Consider the following 26,673-nt stretch of genomic DNA (forward strand, 5'->3'; position numbering starts at 1 on the left):
TATGCTCTCTCTCTCTCGCTCTGTGTGTGTGTGCGTGTGCGTGTGTGTTTCACTGGGGAATGCACAGTGATAGGAGTGGAAAAATGCAATTCTGCAAAGTGTGTATATGTGTGAGAGATAAATAACTGAAAGAGATCTGAAGCCTCTGTGCCCCCCTGATGCTTGCTAAGTCTTTAAAAGCTTCTGGTCTGTTCTTCAGAGCTCCACGGTGGCATAGACCAATTCCCTTGTCTTCTCCCAGCCCCTCCAGCAGTTTTTCCGCATTCATCTCCCTGCTGCAGGTCTTTGAATGGAGCCCTGCTGAAGTTTGCGGATCAAAGCAGGTTACTTCTTTCACATTTACTTATATATTAGAAGATGAAGAAAATGCTTATCCTCCCCTCCACCCCCCCCCTTGGGTTATTCTTTTTCTCTCTCACAACATTTGTACTAAACTAATTTATTTTTAAACATGCCTTAACAGCAACTGAGCAGAAGGAAAAGGTTGGGAGAAAGAGTGGTGGTAGTGAATGTGGAAAGGAGAGAATGTTTTCTAATCTTCTGGCTGGGGTGGTGGGGATATAACATTCCAGATATTACATTCATGTTTCAGGTTTATTTTTTAAAAAGAGAGTTAAATGTGTCTGAGAAAGTGGAAGTGTGGCCTGTGTGTGTTATTGTTTCCGATGGAGACTATCTGAAGACAACTACTTTAGCATCAAACTACACATTAAGTTAAAGACGTAGCTAGTGTCTTCTTCTTCTTCTTCTTCTTCTTCTTCTTCTTCTTCTTCTTCTTCTTCTTCTTCTTCTTCTGTTGCGGGGGTCTGATTTGTATTGAATCCTCCCCCCCACACACACCAGATTTTATCAATAATCACTGCCTGTGCAGCTACAGAGCTTAGAGGAAAAAGTCACCTTTGACACCAACTCCCATCAGCCCTAGCCTGCCTAGCCAGTAGTGAGGGATGATGGAAGGTGTGGGCCAACATCTAGAGGGACACAGATTCCCCATCCCTGATTGAAACACTTCTGATGTTGGAAATCAGAACATGGGCAGCACATCCCTGTGACAATACGCTTACAAAACTTACGTGTGCATCATGTGCAACAGACACACACGTGCCATTTAGAGATAGCCACGGCTGTTGGTGGCCATCCGAGGCAAGCCAGGAGCTGTGGGACAAAGCCAGTAGTCACAATGGTAGAGCAAGTCAGCACCGAAGGGCAAACTCAGAGTTGGGATCGAGGTACAAGCCGGAAGTAGGACCAAAGAACAAGCAAGGATGCAGGACAACAGGAAACCCAGGATGTCCTTGTTGCTCAAGCAAGGCTACAATCCTCTAGTGCTCCTTCCTGTCCAAGAGGATCCAATGGTCCAAACAGGAACAAAATTCTCATACATCCCTGGTTTGGGCTGTGTGTGCTTCTGCAATTGATCCTTAGTTACTACTGGGAGATACCCAGGTCAGTTCAGTTCTTGCCATCTCAGTTCTATTCCTCTCTGCTTTATCTGTGGGTTTGAAGCGGCCCAGATATCTCTATCAGCTTGCACTAGCTGGTGCTTAAAATGCGGAAAGGAAAGTTGTGGGTCCTACTTTGGTTTTGACCAAAGGAGTGGTTGCTGTGCACGGAATGTAATTCAATTTTAATGTCAATGTAACTTTCACCTGATGCCTAACCAACGTGCTCAGTTGCTGTGCTCATCAGGAGATACCTTCCTGGTGGTACCAAGGTTTCAGAAGATTGGTCCATCATGACTTGGAATAGGGCTTTCAGTGTCATCACGTCCCCTCTCTGGAACTCCCAACCACTACAAATTAGGCCGGTGCCCCTGGCAACCTTTCTGGAATTCTGATCCTTACTTAAAAACATCCTTTTTTCCAGCAGGCATTCCCACAGAAGTAATCTTGTCCTCTGTGCGTCACTTATACATTTCTTTGATATATGCAATTCAGAAATATCATTAAATAAGTAATAAACAAATAAACCGGGAGGCATCCTCCCTGTTTTTGCAGATTTTACACCTTTTCCATTTTTTTCTGTGACCAAGCATTCTGCGAAATGTGTTAGCTGTCTGGCATACTCCAGAAAATAAATTTGCTCTGACTTACCCTGTCTCTTTTCCATTTCACTTGGCAGGTAACAGATGGTGGAACCATCAAGCAGAAGATTTTTACCTTCGATGCCATGTTCTCCACCAACCAGTCACACATGGAGAATTATCGGAAGAGGGAAGATCTGGTATATCAGTCCACTGTGCGGTAAGTCGTGCCATCTCCTGGAAAAAGTCAGTCTGCTGGATTTTTATGAATTCATAAAACTCCAAACTCATTTGAATTTGTTGCAGATTTCTCTGACATGCCTAAAGGAGGGAGCACATTTTGAAAATTTCTTTACTATTTACTAATTTATTTATTTTGGTGAACTCCAGCATCCAATCCCTACCACAAACATCTTTTTAGTCACTGTTGGATGCTGGACCAGATGAGTCTGTGGTGTGAACCCCTCTGCCTCTTGAGTAAATCTATTCTGTCTAGAGGACCTATACTAGATGGAGCCATTTCCTGGTGCATTGGGGCTCTTTGCATGTTGAAAATCATCAGGGAAGCAGCCATAGAAATGGCTCTCTAAGCAATTTGTGTGTTTTACATGATAGGCTACACAAATACTTGCATAGCCTATCGCGTGAATGAAAAGTATCGCTGGCTGAAGGGACTGACTGCGGACGCAAATGGCATCCAGGACACCATTTGCAGCCGTAAAGGTCTTAGTTTAAGCTAAATGCAGCCATTTACAGTTGCATTTACCTTAAACTAAGGCCTTTATGGCCGCAAATGGCATCCTGGATGCCATTTGCGTCCGCAGTCAGTCCCTTCAGCCAGCGATACGGCATGGCGGCCATATCGCTGGCAATCCGGAGCCAGAGGATCCAGGCGAAGAGGATTCTGTGGGGAGGTGGAGGTAAGTGTTTTGTTCCACCACAGACTCTGGGGGGCCGGATTCTAAAGAATCCATGGCAGATTCATTGGAGTCCGTGGTGGAATTCTCCACCATCCCTGTCCAAGTCACACAGATTCCACAGACTTCTAAGCTGGTTTTATTTTTACTTTCGCCAATTGTTCATACAAAAATACAGAAAAAACATTGATCAAAAATGTGCATCCCCCCCATAGACTAAAGCATGAAAATGAGGATTTGGTGGGGGTCTGCACATTTGCACAAATGCACATTTTCAGAAGTGCACATTTGTGCAAGTGCACACTTTTCAATGTGAATGCAAGTTTGGGAAATTGAGAGAAATCCGATTCCATCTATGAGTGGACGACGGAATGAAAGATGCCTCACAATCACGAAACACAAATGGAATGGATTTAACAAAGTCCGTACCTCCCTACCCCCAATACATCCCATGCAAATAGGGTGGCAAATCAGGGGAAGGCCTTTTGCCACCCAGAGCCTGAGGTTGACGTCATGCATAACTGTTGCTCTGTGGACTTTGGGGAAGGTACAGAGCTCAGTGGGAGAACGTTTATTTGGCGTGTAGGAGGCCCCCAGTTCCTTCCAAGGTAACAGGATCAGGTAGCATGTGACAGGAAAGATGAACTGCCCGACAACTTGATGAGTCACAGCCAGATTCCTGGGCCTTGTGTTCATTTCTCTATCAAATCCTTGTCCACCTCCACACTTGGGTTCTGCTTCACTTGGCTTCTTCACTTCTCACCTCGTAGCTCCGACGCTGCACCACCTGCTCTTCATCGAAACGGGAGAGGGCTTCTGCTTTTGGAAATGAAGATGTCAAAATGCTTCGTAATGCCGCAATGATTATATTTCACACACGATGCAGTCTGGGGAGAGGAGAGGGAAAGGAAACATTCGAAATAAGAATTAATGGGAAGGAAAAGGAGGCAGAGAGGAAAGGACAATAGTACTGGGGTGGCGGGGAGGGATTCATCAGCGCAACAAGCCAAAACATTGCATGAAGGGAACCAAAGTTTGATGCAGAAGCGGCTCCTGCTGCTCCCTGATTGGTCGAGGAGACTTCAGGGATAAGAAACCCACATTTACATATAAATGAAGATATTTACAAATTAATGCATTTTGAGCAAGAGGAAGTCCCGGCACCACAGCTGTCAAAGCGACGGCCGTCTTGTTGTGGGAAAGCGGAGCTGAGGCGAGGAAGATTTACTGGGGAGCGAGATGCGGTGCGTCTCTCCCCACCCCAATAAAAATGGGCAAACACTTTATACTCGGGTCTGCTTTATAGGTTCACACAGGAAGTCAGTCAGCCAAACAGCCCCTCAGAATGCTTTTCACGAAGCCGGGGAGGTTAGGGTGTCCAGGGCACCTCATGGTTTCAGCTTGGGATGTTGCCCATGGCTGAATGGTAGAGCACACATGCTTGGTTCAGCCCCTGGCATATCCAGTTAAGCATAGGGATGTGCAACTCAGCAAAACTCCAGCTTGCCAAAGTTCTCCAAATTCCGTCTTAAAGCTTGTTCCGACTTGAGTCGGTATCCCATTGCAAGCTTCGGTTTGTTTGTTTTTTCTTTTTTGCATGAAAATCCATGCATATTTCCATGTGCATTTTTCCAACCGTACACATCAATTGTGTGCATTTTTGAAATGTACACATTCTTCTCTGACTATTGAAGTGTATTTGTGCACATTTTTGAACTGTGCTCATTTTGAAATGTATGCATTTGTCGAAATGTATGCATGCTGTCGAACGCTCTTTTTATCTTGGTCTGCATATCACACTGAATGCTTGGAAATGGACGGACCTAGACTGCAGAATGTGCCGGAGAGAGTCCATGTTCAGCGCAAAAAGTGTGAACTGGGAAAAACCCTGATCAAAACTAAACTGAAACGAATTTCCCATAATCCCAAGTTGATTTTTTTTTTTTTAGGGCAGAATCCTTAGCTTAGAGCAATCTTCCCCTCTGGCACTCTCCAGATGTGTTGGAGTTTAATGCCCAACATCCCCAGCCAGCATGGACAATGAGGATGATGGGAATTGTACTCCATTGTAGAGCCCATGCCTTGCATTATTTATTTATAACATTATTTATTATTACATTTATATCCTGCCTTTTTTCCTCTTTAAGGAACCCAAGGCAGCGTACATAATCCTCCTTCCATTTTCGCCTCACAATGACAACCCTGTGAGGTAGGTTGGGCTGAGTCTGTGACTGGCTCAAAGTCACCCAGGGAGCTTCCATGGCTGAGTGGGGACGGATCTCCCAACACTCTAGCCACTACACCACACTGGCATACAGAAGGTTCCCGTGGTAACCCCTGCCAGAGTACACTGCCCCGTGCTAGATGGAACAAGAGCCTGTCTTGGTGGAAGACACCTCCATATGGAACCAACGAAGCCTCGCCAGCCACCGTTGAGGGTGTGCGCGCCACACAGCCCCTCTAGTGCCCTGTTCAGCTGCAGTCGGGAATGCAGGGATCCATCCAGCCGTGTCCCTTGTGACTGGCAGATGACATGGAGTCTTTGGATCGGCCAGGGTTGGCATAAACACCCTGAGCTATTAGGGAAGTGAGGGAAGTGAGCTTTTAGTGCAGGAACAGCAGAGCCAAGCCAAGAGGCAGTCAAGATGCTGCTGAGGTCCAAGGAGCTCTATGGTTTTTCCCCACAATGGTGCAGGTCGGTGATGTGAGTCTCCTGCGACCCAGATCAGTACTGGCACCACATGATTTCACAAACTAGGGGTGTCTGTTGTGTGGGAATCCAACCCTTTTAGGGCCCATCAGATTCCTGTGATCCCCTTCGCTCAGTTGGCCCTTGCGAGCCAAATCCAGCCCAAAATCCAGGAACTTCCCCGTGGTTTTCTCCCCCCGCCCCCGCAACCCAGAATGTGCACACATTGCAGTTTAGGGGACCCCACCCCTGAGTTCCTGCTGCCATGGCCGCTGCCGCTACAGTGCAGTATCCCCCCCACTCTTCTGCCCCCATGGTGGTGCACAACCTTTGCCCCCCCCCTCTCTGCTGGGGCCAATCACAGCAGAGAGACAAGGGTTGTGTGGCGGCAGCGGCGGGAGGGTGAGGGTAGTGCCATTGGCCATGGTGCACCTGTCCCACCCTCTGCCGCTGCTGCTGCTGCGCAAAGGCAGGAAATCTACCAGGACACCCCTCTAGGAAAACCCTGGGCATGGCAAATTTGGTGCCTGCTCCCCTAACTTGGATGAGATGGGGCAGCCCTCTTAGATGGCATCTGGTCTTCTCCAATACTGTGTGCAAGCAGGAAATGTTAGCACTGTAAGTACAACCTCGGGACCATCTGCTAGTCTTGGGAACCTGCTGTCCCCTGGAGTTGTCCGGACCCAAACACCCAGAGATCTGCCCACAGTCTCCTGTTGAAGGCCTCCCCTCCACTTGCTGTGTTTCTCATTCTGTGGGACTGCCAATCCACTGAGACCAGAGTGGCATGTCATTTCGAAATTAGAAGCTTCCCTTTTCATTTCTGAGCCTTTCTCTGTGGGGCCAGGAGTGCCCCCTCCTTCCTCCTAGAGGGGCTGGGAAGCATTAGGCAGATGAGACGCCGCAAGCTATCTGATTGCTTGGGAGATGCCGTTAGGAACTGAAATCACCTCATTTCTCCATTCAGCGCTAAAAGGAGTTTATCCCTTTTCCACACTCCTCTCTCCTTTTCTCTCTGACTTTGGAGAACAATGCCATTCCTTCCCTCTGGCGCACATGTTTCTTGATAGGGCCTGTGCCCGATTCTTTCAGTGGGTGTCCCTCCACCCCACTGGAAACAGAGCATCAGAAACATGGTGGTACTTCCCCCAAACTGCATTCCCATTAGAGCTAGATGTGTTTACCTTTCAAAGAAACAAGCTCATGAAGGAACCATTTCATTGATTACATTTTTATACCACCCCAATGGCCAAAGCACTCTGGGCAATTTACAAAGATTAAACACCTTAAAAAAGCAATAATGTGCGTAATATAAAAGCCATTGACATACAAACATATAAACAGACAACAGATCACACACACACACACTCATACGCACACACACACGTGTGTGTGTGTGTGTGTGTGTGAGTGTGTATAAACAGTCAACAGTAAGAAATCCCAGGACCCAATCAAAAACCTAATTGTATGCTGCCAAACATTTAATTTAATTTATTACATTTCTATACCATCCAATAGGCACATTATGATAACATTATTTTTGAGGTGGGGGGTGCCGGCAGGGCTCTTTCTGGAAATATTCCCATAATCAATCATCATAATTTTCATGGTAAAGATAATATGCAGAAAATTTAAAGTATGCTTCACTTTCTGATCTACCCAGCATTTTAATTCCCTTTTAACTTGTTTTGCTCATTCTGTCCCATATATCAGGGGCCCACAACATTTTTGGTCCCAACGGCCACACATATGAATGGGATAGAAATGTGTTTGGTTCACATTCTAATGCCGACTTCCCTAATTTTGCACTTCTGAACTACTATGCAAAGTGAAACTCAGTTGCCCGCAAAAATTGCACTTCTCCGCATTTTGCAGTGGAGTCCTCCAATGAAAAAATGCATACAACATTGCGTATGATATGGGGAAGGGCACACAAAAATGTGTATATCAGTGAAAATAACATTTGTAATATATTATATTAGAAAATCTGCTTTGCAAATAATGCATATATGAGGCAAAATGTGTTCAAAAATGCAAGTATTAGGATAAACGTGGACAAAAAAACCTTATGAATTTTCATGCAAACTTTAAGAAAACAAATTCTCAAATGCTGGGATGAACCCAATTTAAGACTGGGAAAACCAGAAATTGAGAAAAACCAAAATGATCAGTTTGTCCATCCTTAAATAAGTCTGTATTACCAGCTGCCCATTTGCTACCTAGGGAGGTATAAAAATGTTGTTGCTAGTAGATAAAGCCTAATCAGCTTGGGCCCTGGTTTCCTGAACAGCTCCTTCTCCTTCATAGATGGATCTGTGAGATCATCTGGTGACGATGTCCACCTGGAGATGCCACATACTCCTGTTCTGAGTTCCACTTCCCAGTCATTCAGAGCAGGGCCTTCGGGGTGCTGCCCCCCCCCTGTGTTAAATGCACTTCAGCCTGAGATTAGAAATGGAGTGACAATTCCTTCGATTTTCTTGAAGACATGTCTGTTCATGGAAGCCTTCCCGGTGTGGCTTAGCCTACCATGTATTTTTATGCTTTTATGTTTGTTAGGGCACAATCCTATGGCTGCTAGACGGCAGCTAGATGGCCATAGGATTGCTCGGTTCTCGGAGAACTGCCTCACCACCCCTCCCCCACCCCCTCGTAGGCAGTGTGGATTGTCCTCATGCTTAGGAGAGCAGCACAGAGCAGGGGAAAGAGGGGGTTCCAGGAGTGGGTGGGGTGTTCGGAAGTGCCAGTACAACACTTCCTATGTGTCATCCGGCCTCCCCACCCTGCAGTCTGATGTCCCGTGGCTGCACAGTCGAAATCAGCCATCTAGGCACAAATGCAGGGTGACTGGGGTGTGGAGGAGACGATCCCCTCTGCGCTCCTCCCGCCCTGCATTGGAGAGGCGGTCACCTCCAAGTTCGGAGGCGGCCGTCGATCCCCATAGGATTGCTCCCTTATTAACCATTTACTAAATTTCCCTCCATTTTCCAATACAATACAAACAGTAAACCCTGAAGGAGGGGGACCCACTGAGCACGTCTTGCCCAAAGGCCCCCCAAACCTGGAGCCAGCACTGCTGGGTTGATGGATAATATGTACTGAAGATTTATACGTATAAAATTTATGTTCACCACTCTAGATCTGTAGATAAAGATGGTCTAAATACCAGTAAGTAAGTAAAAAACAAAGAAAAACAAAAAACAAATGGGGGGCCCAAGGAAGGATAATTTAGCCTGCTGGGGGGGACTTCACTTCCTGAGCTCTCTTGTGTAAGAATTGTGCCTGGGAGTTCTCTAGGGACTAGGGAGATCTGGGTAATCATGAGGAATAAAATGTGGTGTGAACATTCAGGAAGGTTGGCAGCCCCCATCCCCTCTAGATGGCTTGCGCCTTCCCTTCCCTTCCCTTCCCTTCCCTTCCCTTCCCTTCCCTTCCCTTCCCTTCCCTGTCTTTCCCTTTCCCTCCCTCCCATGTTCGGCTGACGGCTTCCCCCTCCCGCCTGCCAGTCCTGCTAATTAATTGCATCCTTCCTGCCACGTCGCCTATTTTTAAAACCTGCTGGCCGCTCCCTCATCAGCACCCCGTTCAATGTATTCCTGCAACTTGGCTTGAGTGCCGCCTGGGGCACTGGGGCGTTAGGGGCAAGACATGCAGCCCCCCCGAGCCCCCCCAGCCCCGGACACGCGGCAGGCTGCTTCCCTCCCAGGCCAGCGTCAGCTCCGGCAGGGATTGGATGGACCCCCTCCGGTGGTGGAGAGGTGCGATTGCCAGCCCTGGGTGCGTTCAGCATGTCTCTCATCCGTCACTGCCTCTTGGGACCATGTCAAGGGGAACGCCACTGACACGGGGCCGTGTGCTTCTAGCTTGTGATGGCACCAGCCATCCGGGCTGCATCTTCTGTTTAGTATGTGTTAGCAGCAGTGCTGTGCTAGGGGCTGGACAAAGTGATGTGGATTCAACTTGGGGGACGGGGAGGATTCTTATGGTTGGATTCAAGATCTGACTTCTGTGAGAGGAAGGCTGTGCTCTCCTCATTGTCCTGACTCCCTGTGTAGAATTTTCAGGAGCTGGAGTGGCTGCTGTGGGGATGTTCACTCCCACCAGGAGCAGTTGATCCAACTTAAATCAGGATAACCCCATAGTCGCTGCCATTTTTTTCTAGGGCGGTGTGAATTTTGTTCACACTGTTCCATCTGCATTTCATGGATTGTCAGGTCTTTTGTTCTGTCAACCACTCATTGATGGAATTGGCTTTTTCTAACCTGTGTTTTTTGTTCTCCTTGTGCTACTTTGCATGAGCGCTAATTTGCATCAGCGCAAGTGCATCATTGGGCAAATGCTCTGAGGCACAAATGCACGGATGCGCATTAATTAACGTGAAATAGTGCTAATGCACATTAGTGCTACTGCGAATGAGTGCAGATTCCACCCCAAAATGAAAAACCAGTCTGCAAGTCCACAGAATCCACATGAGTCATGACTCAGAAAAAAATCCAGTCGACTGTGGAGTCCACAGTTCATAGAAATCCAAACCCATTTCAATCTGTTGCTCTGAAATCCCTGAACTTTACTGAATAATATAAAGATGGGCCTCTGACTGGTGGTGCTTACAATCTATGTTTGGATGGTGGGGAGAATACAGGGAGCTGAGGTAGTGGGAGGATGCAGTAGATGGACCGGTTTTGCTCTCTGTTGCTTCAGGGTGCAGGACTAGAACCAAGGGGTGGAACTTGCAGGGAAGCTGATAGTTATCAGCCTTGCCCAACCTGATGCTACAGATCAGGTTCAACTACAATCCCCATCATCCCTGGCTCACATGGCCAATGTTGATTGGGGATTATTGGAGTCATAATACAATACCTCTGGGGGACACCAGATAGGGATGTGTGGCTCAGCAAAAGGTGAGCTTGCTGAAGTTAGTTCTCTGAATTCCATCTCAAAGCTTGTTCTGACTGAAGTCTGTATCAGATTGCGAGCTTTGTTTTCTTTTGCTTTTGGCATGAAACTGCGCGTGCATTTTGGTATGTATTTTTTCCAAATGTATGCATCAATTGTGCACAAGTTTGAAATGTACACCTTCTTCTCCCATAGATCAAAGTGTATTTGTGCACATTTTTCAAAATAGACATTTGTGCAGATTACAGCCATGGTATGCAGATTTGCACAGATCTCAGATGCAGTCCTCTATTTCCCCAAATAAAAAAAAAATACAGAAAAAGTTTCCAGATTTCAAGAAAAACTCATGTCTTGGCTTGTAAATGCAAGCCGAATGAGGTGCACCACGGAACTCTGGTGACCCCCCAAAGGTCCAGACTTCCTGGTGATGGACATCCCTAGATGGGAGACAGAATCTAACACACCCATAGGACACCAGCTTGTGGGAGGTCATAGTGGCTGGGAATGATGGGAGTTGCACTCCAACACATCTGGAAGGCACCCACATGGAGAAACTTGCTGTAGCACATGGCTAAGCTCATTTGCTAGAGTGACCTAGACACACATTCTATGAGCACCTCTCCTGAACCACATCTTTCCATTTGCCCAGATTTCACCAGCTTGATATGTTTGCAACGGATGGTTCGGCCATTTCAGCAGAGGGTGGAATGAAACCTGCTGGCCCTTTGGTTCTCTTCCAACTCCCTTTTCTGTGATCTCTTGCAACCAATGCTAGCCAGATGCTAGGGGAACACACAGTCCTGCTTGCCTGACAATCCGCAATGACAGGCTTAGCCACTTTCTTGGAAGCCGTGTCTATTGTGCCACCAGGGGATGGAGCTGTGGGGAGACAGATTGACATAAATCCAGACAAAAATAGAAAATGGAATCCAGACACACCCAGGAAATAAATAAATAACTGCCCCCTCCCTTCTCTCTCCCTCCTCCCTCCTCCACAGCAAGAAATCACTCATCGCAGTGTTGACTTTATTACTAATTATGCCGTTGGCTTTATGGCCAGGCTTATAAAACCCAAATGGGTGTATAAAAAAAAAGTTAAAGAGAGACTTAATTTAAAGAGAAAGGCTGGGATATTGCATCTCATTTTGGGGTCCTATTTCCTCATAATTGGCCTGAACATATTTCAGTGCTTGTTTTTCTGAGGACTGGAGACTATAAAACTTGAGTATGATCCACAGTGCACCAATACCCCTGTTCCCTACTCTCCAGTTTGGCTTCCTTGTAACATTGGAATCTTCTCTAGCGATGGGCAAACTTACTCTGAGTGAATTAATTATTTATTCTGAAAGTAATGAACTCATCCACGTGAGCTCACATGAAAGTTCTCCGTTATGAAGAAATCTCACTCTGTGTATTCGAGTTTTTGCCCATGTGTAATATCAAGGTGCATCTTGGAAGCTGCTGTTCAGAATTCCTCAGAGCTGGGGAATTCTTCGGAGCTGAGGAATTCCAAGCAACATCTCCCAAGATTCATCTTGATATTATGCAGTCATTCCAGATTCAGAGTACTTCAAGGGCCTTTGAGGTGATAGGTGATAGGATGACTGAAATTATAGGGGGGGGAGGTCTGTGCACTACTGTCCTGCACATGCTCTGAAGCTCGCCATTCTAGACTTAATCGTGAGTTGATAATACATGGATCCAGGCTTGCGACAAAGGTGAGTAACATTGGAGGGTACCAGGTTGGGACAGGCTGCCCTGCCTCCTTTGCATTAATTGGGGAGGGCCCATAGTTCAGTGACAAAGCCCCTGCTTTGCATTCAAAAGATCCCAGGTTCAGTTGCTGGCATCCCCATATAGGGCTGGGAAAGTTCCCTGCTCTGAACCCTGGAAAATTGTTCCCAGTCACTGTAAGCAACATGGAGCTAGATGGACCAATGTTCTGACTCAATATGAGGCAGCTGTCTGTGTTCCTATTTAAATCAGCTCTTTATTCAGAACCATGAGGACTAGAATCCTATTCTACCTTTAGGGGAAGTATCATGGCTCAATGACACAGAGCACATGCTTTGCATGCAGAAGCAACCAGGTTCAATCTGGGGGCCAGCGTGGTGTAGTGGCTAGAGTGTTGGACTGGGAGTCAGGAGATCCGGGTTCTAGTCCCCACTCGGCCATGGAAGCTCACTGGGTGACTCTGGGCCAGTCACACACTCTCAGCCCAACCTGCCTCACAGGGTTGTTGTTGTGAGGATAGAATGGAGAAGAGGAGGATAATGTAAGCCGCCTTGTGTTCCTTGAGGAGGAAAAAAAGGTGGGATATAAATGTAATCAATCAATCAATCCTAGATAGAGTCAAACCATTGGAGCATCTGGCTTTGTGTGATCTGTCCTGATCGGCAGGAGCTTTCGAGAGTTTGCGAAAGGAGATCTGTCTTTCCTCAGCCCTTTCTGGATATGCTGTGCATCAAACAAACACTGCTTCCTTTTGCCTGTCCTGAACTTGGTTCCACTCAGTTTCATTGATCTGGCTTAATCTAAAACGCAGGACATTCTGTTCCCCTGCTGTTGTTGTGCAATTAGAGTGAAGTGTGATGAGCTTTGCAAGAGGGGAAATGTTAGATTAAGCTGGATCTCCATGCCAGAGATTGTGATGGTGTGTCATTACTATTTTACCACTTGAGAAGAAGAACCAGTGATTTTTGAGTGCCCCTGAATTCTATGAAAAGCATTTCAAGTTCATTTCAGCTCACCCCCTGTTTCATTTCCACCTTGTTTTTTGGCTCACTCCAACACAAAAAGTGCACATTTCAAATGGGGAAAGTGCATGTTTCTGTGCATATTTTCCCAAACAGCACACTTTCCACCCCATTGACTAAAGTGTAAAAACACATTAAAAACAAACAACAAACAAAAAAACTCCTATGCATTTCAAAGTGTTTTGAATGCATTTTTCAAATGCGAACGCAAATGCGGCTATTTGCCAACATTTCTCAAGAACAAAAAAAGTGCTCCCACTCATGTCTGGGACATGTTTTCATGATTTGAGAACAGAAACAAAATTCTTATGCATCCCTGTTTTTGTTGTTCAGTCATTAAGTCATGTCCGACTCTTCATGACCCCATGGACCATGGCATGAGAGGCCTTCCTGTCCTGCGCTCTCTCCCGGAGTGTGCTCAAGTCCATATTCATTGCATCGCTGATGCTATCTAGCCATCTCATCCTCTGCTGTCCCCTTCTCCTCTTGCCTTCAATCTTTCCCAGCATCAGGGTCTTTTCCAGGGAGTTTTCTCTTCGCATTAGGTGGCCAAAATATTTGAGCTTCAGTTCAGTATCTGTCCTTCCAATGAGCAGTCAGGGTTGATTTCCTTTAGGATGGACTGATTTGACCTCCTTGCAGTCCAGGGGACTCGTAAGAGTCTTCTCCAGCACCACAGGTCGAAGGCATCAATTCTTCAGTGCTCAGCCTTCCTTATAGTCCAGCTTTCACAGCCATACATTACTACTGGGAAAACCATAGCTTTGATTAGACGGACTTTTGTCAGCAAGGTGATGTCTCTGCTTCTTACTATGCTGTCTAGGTTTGCCATAGCTTTCCTCCCAAGGAGCAAGCGTCTTTTCATCTCATGGCTACAGTCACCCTCTGCGGTGACCTTGGAGCCCAAGAAAATAAAGTCTGTCACTGCTTCCATTTCTTCCCCTTCTATATGCCAGGAAGTGATGGGGCCAGATGCCATGATCTTCGTTTTTTTAATGTTGAGTTTCAAACCAGCTTTTGCCCCCTCCACTTTCACCCTCAACAAGAGTCTCTTGAGATCCTCCTTGCTTTCTGCCACTAGGGTGGTATCGTCTGCGTATCTGAGGTTGTTGATAATTCTCCTGGCAATCTTAATTCCGACCTGTGATTCATCCAACCTGGCGTTTCTCATGATGTACTCTGCATACGTTAAATAAGCAGGGTGACAATATGCAGCCTTGTCGTACTCCTTTCCCAATTTGGAACCAATCGGTTGTTCCATGTCCGGTTCTTACTGTTGCTTCTTGACCCTCGTACAGGTTTCTCAGGAGACAGGTAAGGTGGTCTGGTACTCCCATCTCTTTCAGAATTTGCCACAGTTTGTTGTGATCCACACAATCAAAGGCTTTAGCGTAGTCAATGAAGCAGAAATAGATGTTTTCTGGAGTTCTCTTGCATTCTCCATGATCCAGCAAATGTTGGCGATTTGATCTCTAGTTCCCCTGCCACTTCAAAATCCAGCTTGTACTTCTGGTAGTTGCATCCCTGTTTACCACCAGATTATTCTTTAATACTCATCTCATAGCAAAGATTCACAGATTGGCCCAGTCTGGAGAACAGTTTTTGTGGGTATATTGTTGCCAGGAGAATCTAATTTTGGGTTGAAAGTGGCAGCTTTATGTGTAGCATAATGTCAAAGTTTCCCCATCATGACTTTAAGATTTGTCAGATGTTGACAGATAGGAAGCATGCATGTGGGTGTGGGGGCTGTGCACATGTTCTTCCATGATGCTCGCTGGCAAGAGTGATCCATGGAGAAATGGATCAGAACATCTCTTTTGCTCCCCCATAATCCTCGCTTTGTTTCCAAGGCAGCCCTGTTCTGCTCTGCCACCAGTTTAATTGTTGTGGAATTTTCTGACATGACTAATTATTGTTTTGCAAGTATTTCTGGGGCTTTACTAATTGATTACATATTCCCTGACTTGACAATTTTCTTCTCCTTTTGAAATGGGAAATGTACTCCCTCTTCCCCCCCTTCCTTGTAATAATATTGTGTTTTTCCCCCTTTATTGACTTTGTTCTCTCTTGATATTATATAAAGTGCATTTTTCTCACAGCAAGGGAATGCACAGAGGGGATTGTATTGGGACTTTGAGTTTCTTCCTTTGATTTTGACCTCAAAACTTGTTTCTGTGTTAAACTTAGAAAGAGTAAACTCTGTATGTATTAGAGAGAACCCACAAATTGTCTGAATATGTGCAGACCCATAGCAAGGAAACAGCTCCAATGATCTGCACTAAATGGAACCCACATAAACAGAAGCAGTATATGTTTTGTGAGAAACTAAAGAAGACCATTGGTTTGCTTGTGACCCCTGTTGTTGTAGTCACCTAACAAAAATAATGGGTTCTAGATTAAAGACAAGCAAAAGAAAACACTCCACACAATGCTTAGTTATCTGAGGCGGTTGTCATGACCCCTAGCCCACAGGTCTTCCTGTGCCCAGCAGATGAGGCACAGGCTACTTCCTTGGGGGTAGGACATGCAGTGCCTTCCCAGAGAGAGGACACAGCCCTGCCATCATCCTCTAGATCAGTCCGCAGCAGAACCTCCATCTCCCCAGCATCACAGAAATCTCAGTCTACAAAACCAGGTGAGGGCCCATTAACGGTCCATACTGCTCCTCCAGAAGGAGCAGAATTAACCATAGTACAGGTTTTGGCAGCCTACATAAGACTTCAGTTGGCTTTAGCTCTCTGCCGTGACAACATCCACCCAATGGAATTCCCAGTGTCACACTTTCCACCTCATGGGGGTGGCATGCCCCATGCAAAACCAGATGCCATGGTCACTAATGTCCTGTGACTTGTGGAGGGCTTGGTATGGGGGGGGATCCCCCCCTAATATAGTTTGCATGACTGCCTCATCCTCTTGGATTAGGTGTTATCCTATATGTTGTGGGAGGCAGTTTCCTTGCTCTGGACAACAGGAACTCAGCTCATGCCCTGGGAAGCAATTTCTCCCCTTTTATTCCAGTCTTTTAGAGCACAGAGAGTGAGCCAGATGCCTGTGTGAATTCCAAGCCACCAATTACCAAAAAAGGAGGAAAGAGGTGCCACATCTTACCCTGGAGGCATCCCTGCGTTGGAATACATTACATTACAAGCCAGCAATTATGTAGAGCCCATGTGGGCCACACTGGTGTGAGCTGGTGGTTGCCATCTCAGTGTCCATTCTTTTAGGGATGTACTAGAATTTCATTTGTGTTCCAAAATTGTGTGAACATGTCCCATTCGCAATCCTGCATGTGAGCGCATTCTACACCATCTCACCACAGTAGAGATGAGAAGAGCCCAGTGCTCTTCAAAATTTTTATGAATGACTTGGAGGAGGAGGTGCAGGGAATGCTGATCAGATTTGCAGATGACACAAAATTGGGCGGGATAGCTAATACTTTGGAAGACAGAAACAAAATTCAAAGTGATCTTGATAGGCTGGAGCGCTGGGCAGAAAGCAACAGAATTACATTTAATAGGGATAAATGCCAAGTTCTGCACCTAGGAAAAAGAAACCAAATGCACAGTTACAAGATGGGGGATATGTGGCTCAACCACACTACAAGCGAGAAGGATCTTGGAATTGCCCTCAGAGGAGGGCAACAAAGATGATCAGGGGACTGGAAACAAAGCCCTATGAAGAGAGACTGAAAGAACTGGGCATGTTGAGCCTTGAGAATAGAAGACTGAGGGGAGACATGATAGCGCTCTTCAAGTACTTGAGAGGTTGTCGCAGAGAGGAAGGCCAGGATCTCTTCTCGATCATCCCAGAGTGCAGGACACGGAATCATGGGCTCAAGTTACAGGAAGCCAGGTTCCAACTGAACATCAGGAGAAACTTCCTGACTGTGAGAGCAATACGACAATGAAACCCATGACCTAGGGAGGTGGTGGGCTCTCCCACACTGGAAGCATTCAAAACGAGGCTGGACAGCCATCTGTCAGAGATGCTCTGACTTGGATTCCTGCATTGAGCAGGGGGTTGGACTCGATGGCCTTGTAGGCCCCTTCCAACCCTACTATTCTATGATTCTGTGTGCCTCCTGTTCAATCCATTCCATCTGTTTCACAGCTTGTCAGATGTTTCTCATTCCATCATTTGCCCATTGACAGAACTGGATTTTTTTTAAGGATGTATGAGAATTTTGTTCCTCTTTGCAAAAGTGCATTTGTGCTAATCCACCCTAGAAGTAAAAAAAACAAAAATGGTGCACAAGCCCTCAGCTTCCACATGACTTGGTCCACTGTGGAATCTGTGGGTCAGATTCATAGAAATCTGCTCATTTGAACCCATTGCAGATTTCTCCGACAGAAAATTTCTGGCTCACAGAATCAATTAAAATGGATTAAAACAATACATTAAAAATGAAGGATGCCTTCAAATAGAGCGCTATCCTCTGTAAAATAGGACATATAGGGCAGTATCCAATGGTTGAGCTCGCTCCGGGAGGGAGCGCAGGACAGGAAGGCCTGGTGTGCAATGGTACATGGGGTCACGAAGAGTCGGACATGACTGAATGACTGAACAACAACAAATCCAGTGGTTGTCCTACTTAGATTAGGCCCATTCACTTCAATGGGTCTATTCTGTGTAGGAGTACCATTGGCTCCTACCCATGAGCACCCGACTTTAGGCAGAGCTGTTTTAGCCATGTTCTGATAATATAAGCTTACTCTTAGTGAGAATGGAGCAAAAATGTGTCCAGAGCTCCTACAATGGAAATGCCGGTCTTTTTAGACAGAGGGCTCCAGTAACCAAGGGATGTGGCCGGTTTTTTTGACCCTGAAATCAGGTCTCACTTCAATAGAGCTTTAGTCTTGGCAGATCTCTCCCCAGCCCCAAAATAAACTCTGCTGGGTGGGAGGAAGGAGCTGTTTGTACTTCTCTGCTGATGCACATCTCCAAATCCAAACCCTCCAAGCTGTCAGTGGGGCCCTTCTCTCCTCCAGAAGCTCAGCTGCCTCCCCCCCGATCTCTCTCTCTCTCTCTTGTGTTGTAGAACTAACACAATTTACAGGCAGAACCACTTTTGCCAGCCCAGCGCTGAGCACTTAAAAGCCTCAGTAATTGTCAGCTGGGCTTGCACAAATTGTCTGAATTACCATGCTGTGGAGTATGTTTTCAGTAGAGGAGTATTTTCACATTCACCTTCTTCTTCTTTTTGTAACACAGCAAAACAGCAATCTGCTATTGTTGCTTTAACAACAACAACACACATAAACAGATGGGCTTATCTGTAAGATAGAAAAGGAGGCATTTGTTTCTGAATCATTGGTTTCTGGACATTGTTCTCAATGGTAAAACATTCCTGTGTATTTGCTTGCCACTGAGACATGTTGCACAAAGTTGTTTATTTGCAGTTGGATTGGAAGGTCAGGGGTTGGAGACTAGTCCCTCATCCTAGATTACCAGACACAGAATAATGGAGACATCTGAAACCTTGTGGGTCCAGTTTAACTGACCAGTAGAAGGAGGAATAATTATAATCCCATGCTTCCCCTGAACAGCTCACAATATAGCTGGTCCCTGGTTTATCTTCACAGCAACCCTGCAAGGTAGGCATCAGGAGCTGTTGGGGCTAGAACCAGAAACCCTGGGCTTTGTGCAGAGATGTCCTATGAGGTGAACCACCAAGGCTGTAAGCTGGAACATCTTTGTGGGTAGGGAAAAGTTCCCGGGTACTGGAATGGCTCCACCCACCCAGATTGGCTCTCTTCAACAGGAAGTTGTTAAGAAATATTTTCCTGTTGGGACTGGGACTGGGACTTTGCTTGGGCAATGACAGCCTTTTCTGCCTCTGCCTCTTGACTTGTTCCTAGGCTCCTGACACTCCCCACTCCCACTCAATGGCTACCTATGGCTGAACCCTGACAGGAAGTGTCATGAGCTCAGGAGCTCAAATCATTTGAAAATGCCCCATTCACTATTTTGGAAATTAGTGCAATTTTGGAAATTTGTCCAAATGCGCTTGCACAACTTTCACATTTGATAGCTGTTCGTTTTGTGCAATTTTCCCATTCAGGCAAAACAAACATCCATCGCAAATGCAAGCACAAATCAAGAGAGACGAGCAGCAAGCTGCTGCCTGCATCCTCATGCTCAGAGGATGACCCCCCCAGCAGCTTCTCCTGTCCCTCGACCACGTAGGAGCAAGTGGCTAAGGAAATAACAATGCTCCCTTTACAGGCTACTACTAGCATCTAGTCATGGATGGAGCCTCTAACATCTCCAGCCCCGCCAGTGCCATCCTTCTTAAGGACTCAGTTGCCTGCAGCTCCTTGCTGAGACAGTTGCCCCTCAGAAGAAACACGCCTGTCCGTAGCCCCTACAGGGTGTGCTGTCCAGGGTCCTGAGCATTCTGGACCTGGCTGTGGCTCTCCTCTCCTGGGTCCGACAATCCTTTATGGGGCGTGACCCTGCTTCAGCTGATGTGCCCCCTCTCAACCTGACAGTGAGCTATTTACGAGTGCACATGCTATAGGCTCTTTCCCCTGGGCATACAGCCCAGGGAAATTAGGACAAGCGATGGTGACTAGACCAAGGTAACCCTGTGCACTTCCTGGCTGATTTGAATCTGGGTCTCCTTGCTCTAAATATAACACCCTAACTACTACATTGCAGTGGCTTACGCCAGTATGACATCACAGCACTACATAGCCAATCAGCTTTGGTTACACAGTGAAGGCAAGCGATCATCACTTGGCTTCCTCCTTGCCAGTCACGAGAGCTGTCTGTGCAACCTTCTCCTTCTCCTGTTTGTCTCCAAAAACAATGCTTTCTCTCTCTCTGTCTCTCTCTGTCTCTCTCTCTCTGCTTTGTCTCACATCATCATCCCTTTGTTTCAGAACATGACAGCTAGCAAGTGAGGAAAAAGGAAACAAGAACTCCTAGGGACAGGCGTGCCTTTTGTACTGATGCTGACCAATGCATTGCTGAGAAATACCTGGGCACAGCTAGGGTGTGAGGCTGAAATTGATAGCGTGAATCCAGAAGCCTGTGAGAATTCTTCCTTCTACTCCATGTTACAGTCACCTGGTCACACCTGGTTATGCCAAAGTGTATTGGTTATTTATTTATTTACAGCATTTTTACCCCACTCTTCAGCCAAAAAAAGATTCCCAGAGCAGCTTACGAAGACTAACAGTAAGACACACCCTGCCGTCAAACCAACAATCTAAAAGACATGACACAAAAGGAAAGGGGATTGGAAGGCAGGAGGGGAATAAAAAGTGAAACTCAGGCACCAGTTGAAAATACAAAAGAGTAGTGATGGATGAATCTGCCAGTACTGCATTCTCCCTCCCACATTTGAATTTTTAATGTCTCAAGTTCTTTTAATCCTGTTGATGAAATTTGGAAATTTCATCAACATGACATTTGCAAACTGTGCGAAAATTTCATCAACAAGGAATTTATTTCATCAACAGGACATTTCATCAACAGGAAATTTCATGAACAGGGCATTCGCAAAATTTGCAAAAAAATCATCAACAAGAAATTTCATCAACAGGAAATTTCATCAACAGGGCATTCACAAAATTTTCATTTTTTTCAAATTTTGGTAAGTTCTGACACAAAAAATGGACTGAACAAAATTCACACCCATTCCTACCTCAAAGAGATGAAGTGTTCAAGAAATGCATGTAGATTTCAAAACAGCAAGATGGATTCCTTGTTCAGAAGAACAATGGGGGGAGAGAGAGAGAGAGAGAATGACTTGAAAGCATCTTGGATGTGCAGAGGCTGTTGTGTCCCCAAACTCTGACATCTGGGGAGGAAGGAGCATCCTCTTTCATAAAACAAGGGCCTTGACCCCTATTAGGAGGACATCTGGTAAAACAGCTGGATTCCATTTCAGAGAAGCTCTCAGGGGCCGCATTCTAGTGGTGGGTGGGACCGGAGGGAAACCACAAAACAATTGGTAGTCGAGGGCAAAGTGGTGGGGCCATATTGGGAGCATGGCCCTCTGGGAAACCCCAGATAATTACCCCCCTCCCATCCCCATTCCTTTTTCCTTATGTGTTGTGTCTTTCTAGATAGCAGCTCTGCCGGCAGGGACTCTCTTGTTTAATTGACTGTAGGCAAGCTACCTCAGGAGTCTTCTTGGCTGAGGAGAAGCATAAAATACTTCAAAAATAAATTCATCATCATTTAATTTCTATACTGCCCAATAGCCAAAGCTGTCTGGGCAGTTCATGACAATTCACAAAAAAAAATTGAACAACAACATTATACAGCATTACAGATTACAACATTATGATAAAACATAAGTCTAAAAAAATTAACATACAAAATTCTAAAAACAGCCCCACTGTTTTCAGCCTCACTCACTGGCAAGCAGTGCTCTCAGAGCTTGACCATGGCCGAAGAGTGCCATTCTACCGGTGGTGCCAAACGCCTCCCACTTGGGGAGGACAAGGCATTCTTGTGTCTTCTTGGGTGACATTGAAAGTGAACAGTGCGCTTCCAAGCTCTTTGGTAAGAGCAGGCTTCAGAGAGACTGCCGGCAACAAGGCTGCTAGGAGCTGACATTGCTTCTACTCCAGATGACGGTGGGGTTTGCACCCCATCAAATCACCCGGTGGTGAGTGCAGGCACCCTGGGGAGACTCTGTTCCCATGCAGGTGTCCATCCCACTATAATGGGCTGGTGCTCAATTGTTTGGTTTTGTTTCCAAAATGGCACTGGCAGAAAGGAAGAAAAGGGTCCAAAATCTTGCAGAGGCTTGCAAGACATCGATTTGTGAACTGGCTAACTAGCCGCCCACAGCCCTTGCAGTTCTACTGAACACTGATGAAGAATCGGGAGCAGAGAACAGGGGCAGGATGCGGCGGGGGAGTGCCCATCATGGCAAATGAGTCTTTGTGCTGGTTTGTCCCTCTTTTTCTTCCCTTCAGAATGGCTACTGACTTCTTTCAGAGTCACCCTGCTGAAGTCCGGATTGGTACAAAGGGGCCCTGAAACCCATGTTGCTGGATTTGAACCTCCAAACTCTCCACCTCTTCACCTCTAAATAGGGAGGGGGAGGATCCTGTTCTGTTCACATTTGGACAAGAATGCAGCAACTTTCCAAACAAACCGACAGACCACAATGCAGGCAATCCACTGAAAGCCAGTGTGGTGTCATCATTAAGAGTGCTGGACTGGGCAGGGGAGATCCAGGTTCAAGTCCCCCCTCAGACATGAAGCTCACTGGGTGACCTTGGGCCAGTTCCTGACTCTCAGCCTCACCTACCTTGCAGCATTGTCATGAGGATAAAATGGAGAGACATGGAAGGATCATGTAAGCTTCCCTAGGCTCCTTGGAGGAAAAGGCAAAATATAAATGTAGTAATCAAATGTGAATATTTATATGTGAATCATTTAGAGTTTTTATTATATTAATCAGTATGTAAGCATTACTACTAAATAAATAAATATTTTGTGATGCAGTTCTCCAAACTAAAAAAGTGCATACAAAAATGCATATGCTAGGGAACGCTCATACCAAAATCCGCATGTTAGGGGAAATGCACAGAATATTAGTGCAAAGCATGCACAAAACCCTCACCATCCCAGTAAGAACGACCGCTACCAAAAATATATATGCGTATTAGGCAAATGGGTGTACAAAAGGTTTAGACTGGGCTATCTTGCATACAAAAATCTGTATGTAACTATATATTTGCAGACCTCTGGAACACCTGTAGGCATTGCAAGAGCTCATATGGGGCCTTAATTCTCTCCTCACCCTCATCTCTTCTTCCCTCCTCAAGACCAGGCGGCCGCCTCCTTTATCTCCCTTTTCTCTTTGCATCATGATCCTTTGCTTCTTTCTGCTCTTTGCCCCCATTCCGATGCAATGGTGGATTATTTCCACCTTCCTTTGTGAATGTTCAGGTAATTAAGGGTGGGAACAGATGGCGGAAGCTTAGCTTAAAAGTGGAGTGCCCATTAAAATAAGCTGCCAGTCGACAGTTTCCTTTAAGGGTGCCAGGAGGGGTGAGTGCAGTGGGGGGCACTGATTTGAATGAACTGCTGGTGAGAGCAACAACCCGGATGATCGCATGGAAGCACCAGCGGCTTTTCCTGTGTCCAGTGGTGTAGTGCAGGTGTTCATCGTTTCAGTCCCCATAGCCATGCCTCCCCAAGGAGGGATCAAAATTCTCAGCAGCTGTGTTTATCCCGATCAGCAAACCAGATCTCAGGAGACTTCATGGGCTAGGAGCTGGGCTTTTGTAAAGCTAGGGGGTCTTAGTTGCCCATTCCAGGCCAAGCCGATGTCCTGCTATGGCTAGATCAGGCTCAGTGTTAGGTTAAACTAAGGGGCAGTCCAAAAGCAAGTCAATAAACGGGCCATGGTTAAAGGCACAGTTTAGCCAGGGAGAGTTCCAAGAGAGTGGTCTGAAGAGCAGCCAAGGTCAGAACAGAGATATGCAGTAAGATGCAACACACAGTCCAAGGAGCAGAGTCAAGCAGAAGTCCAAGGCCAGTACCATAAAGGTTCACTGATGGAGAGAGGTCAGAGGAATAAGGGTAGATAGTACTGGAGCTGGTAGAAGACATTGTTTCCAGCAATGGTGAGACTGATACTGCACAGGTATATTCCCAGAGCTTCCTAAGCCCCACCTGGACTCAGCTGCAGTTTGTTACAGGCCTTGCTCCTGAAGAGTCCCTTCCTCTAGAGGAGTCCTTCTTTTTATTCAGGCACATCTCCTTACAGGAGCCCTACTGTCCTGCCTCTTGAGACAATGATGTTCTCGGGGACTAGATGGTCACCCACCCTCTACCGTAGAAGCAGAACCTTCCTCCTCCTGTGGGGATGGAACCACAGTCATCTCCCCTGAGGGCCCATGTTCCCACAGGTCTCCTGCTAAGGGTGGTTCCTTGGTTTTGGCCGTCTTTGGGATATCTAGCTCCTCCTTGGAGGCAGGCCAGTAGGCCTCTGTCAGGAGAAGTGCCCAAATAGACAGAAGGACTCCCCTAGGGGAGGCAGGATTCTTTCCCAGCCCTACCTGGAGATGCTGAGCATTGAATCTGGGACCTTCTGCATGCAAAGCAGGTGCACTATCACTGAGCTGTGGCCTCTCCCTAGTGCAACCCTCAACCTGGCGCCTCCCAGATATGTGTGTGGACTACACCTTCCAGCATCCCAGCCAGCACAGCCAAAGTTGAGGAAAGCTGGGCTAGGCAAAGCCAGTTTAGGTGGCGATCGGCACAAGGCTGTTTCATGTGGTCAGTGGGAGAAAGGCTGTAATTTGGCTGTAAGTCCGACACATCTGAAGGGCACCGGATTGGCAAAATCTGCATTAGTGTCTCTCTCCAGCCTGCTGGAAGTGATCCTGTTGCATTAGGATTCAAGGCATCAGCAGAGCCATTTCCGATTTCCCCTGCAAAAGACTTGGCACTGAATAGGGGTTCGCTCTGTGGTGACCTCTAGCTACTCTCGGAGTATGAGACGCACAGGGCGATCAGTCCTTCATGCAATTAATTCTCGCCGGCCTACTTCTGGAAGAGAAGACCTCACTGGGAGACCTTCAGAATGCCTGCTATTCTGGAGCATAGTGGAACAATACAGCTTGTGCTCTTGGTGTCCACCAGCACGTCCAGTGTAGCACTGCAGGGTTCACCTGCCATCAGCCAGACTCTCAAAGAACCGGCCAAGTGCACATTTGTGTGTGCGTTTTCCAGATGAACACATGCTGTCGAATGCATTTTTTTTGGTCCACAAACCACATTGCAAGCTCAGAACCAAGGAAAGGTTACAACAGCTGGAATTGTTTCGCTTAGAAGAAAGGTGAGCGAGGGGAGACATGAGAGAGGTGTACAAAATGATGCATGATGTGGAGAAAGTGGATAGAGAGTCATTTTTCCCCTCTCTCATAATACTAGAACCCAGTGGGGTCATCCCAAGAAGCTGATTGGTGGGAGAGTCAGGAAAGGTTGAAGGAAGTCCTCCATCACATAAGGATTGTTAAACTATGGAATTTACTTCGCAAGATGCAGCGATGACCCACCAGTTTGGATGGCTTTAAAGGGGGATTGGACAAATTCCTGGAGGAGAAGGCTATCAATGGCTACTAGTCCTGATGGCTACCTCCAGTACCAGAGGCAGTGTGTACCAGTTGCTGGGGAACATGGGTGGGAGGGTGCTGTTGCAGGTTCCCCATGGGCAGCTGGTTGGCCACAGTGTGAACACAATGCTGGACTAGATGGCCCCTTGGTCTGAGCCAGCATGGCTCTTCTTATGTTCTTATGCGCATATGAGGCAGCAATGATCTCTTAAGCAGGAAGCCTTATGTTACTTGCTGTGGGAGGAAGGGAAGCATACCTCAGCTACCTAAGAGGAAGCTCTAAACACAGATTGTTTTGGGGGGATTTATGTACCCACACCGAGGAGCCTCAATCTCTCTCTCTCTCTGTCTCTCTGTCTCTCTCTCTCCCCCCCCCTCTCAATTTCTCATTCTCTCTCCCCCTCTTTCTCTCCCTCCCTCCCTTTATTCCTCGGCATGCTGTGTTGATAACTTATGCATCCAGACCTCATTAAGCACATTTGTCTCTCGGCTTCTCTTGGCACCGCCCCCCCCCGGCGCAAGTTGTACGGAGCATCTCAAGCCCCCTTGGCACCGTTGAGATAAACAGCACTTGGCTCTTCTCTAGCACAGCAGCAGCAGCAGAAAAATTGTAGCTCTGGGCAGCTTCCTTTGCTGTGGCTGTTTTTTTAAATGTTATTTTTATTTCGAAACAAATCAAGTTGCAAGGGACTGTGTGTGTGTGTGCATGCAAGAGAGAGACTCTGCTGGGTTTGCTCCAAATGTTGGTCCATAAGATGAGGAAATGGGTGGGGTGGGACACTGGAGATATGCAGCACATCCAAGCAGCTGTAACATACGTTTATGTTGCATAGGAGAGATAGGCAGTGCTGCAGTGATGAATAAGTGCTAGAAGTTTAGGGCACAACCAGAGGAGGTCAACCATCAACCAGGAGGGTGATGGGTCTGGACACCAAGAGTAGTATTTCGTGTTAGTCCTACATAGAACGGACCTAGGGATCTCAGAGAAATCCACACTGGAATCCAATAAGTTTGGGTTTCTATGAATCCAACCCAAGGATTCTGCAGTAGACCAGCTTTCCCAAGTGGACAGATTCTAAGGACTTGCTGACCATTTTTTTTTTTTTGGTACTTTCCAGAATTTTATGCAAATTTACTTATAGAAAAATGCATTTTTAAAAAGCTGAAAGGCGCATTTCCCCCATAGGCTAAAGCATGAAAATGCACATGGGGGGAGATTTGTGCATTTGCACATGTGCAAATTTGCACAAATGCGGGAAATTTGGGGGGAAAAAAAACAATTCTGCCAAGGGGTGGGTGA

The 26,673-nt window shown here is 46.5% G+C and overlaps 1 protein-coding gene across 1 annotated transcript in view; it reads left to right on the forward strand.

Annotated features, from left to right (window-relative positions):
* Positions 1-26,673, forward strand: part of IGSF21 (immunoglobin superfamily member 21) — a 144,001-nt gene that overhangs the window by 50,556 nt on the left and 66,772 nt on the right. Inside the window, exon 2 of the mRNA XM_084822353.1 lies at positions 2,122-2,243. Within this exon, the coding sequence (XP_084678479.1) occupies positions 2,122-2,243 (122 nt within the window). The remainder of the gene's footprint in view (positions 1-2,121; positions 2,244-26,673) is intronic.

The sequence above is a fragment of the Heloderma suspectum genome, chromosome 15, assembly GCF_057233095.1.
Source record: "Heloderma suspectum isolate Gila_16-S chromosome 15, 16-S_ref, whole genome shotgun sequence".
NCBI lineage: Eukaryota > Metazoa > Chordata > Lepidosauria > Squamata > Helodermatidae > Heloderma > Heloderma suspectum.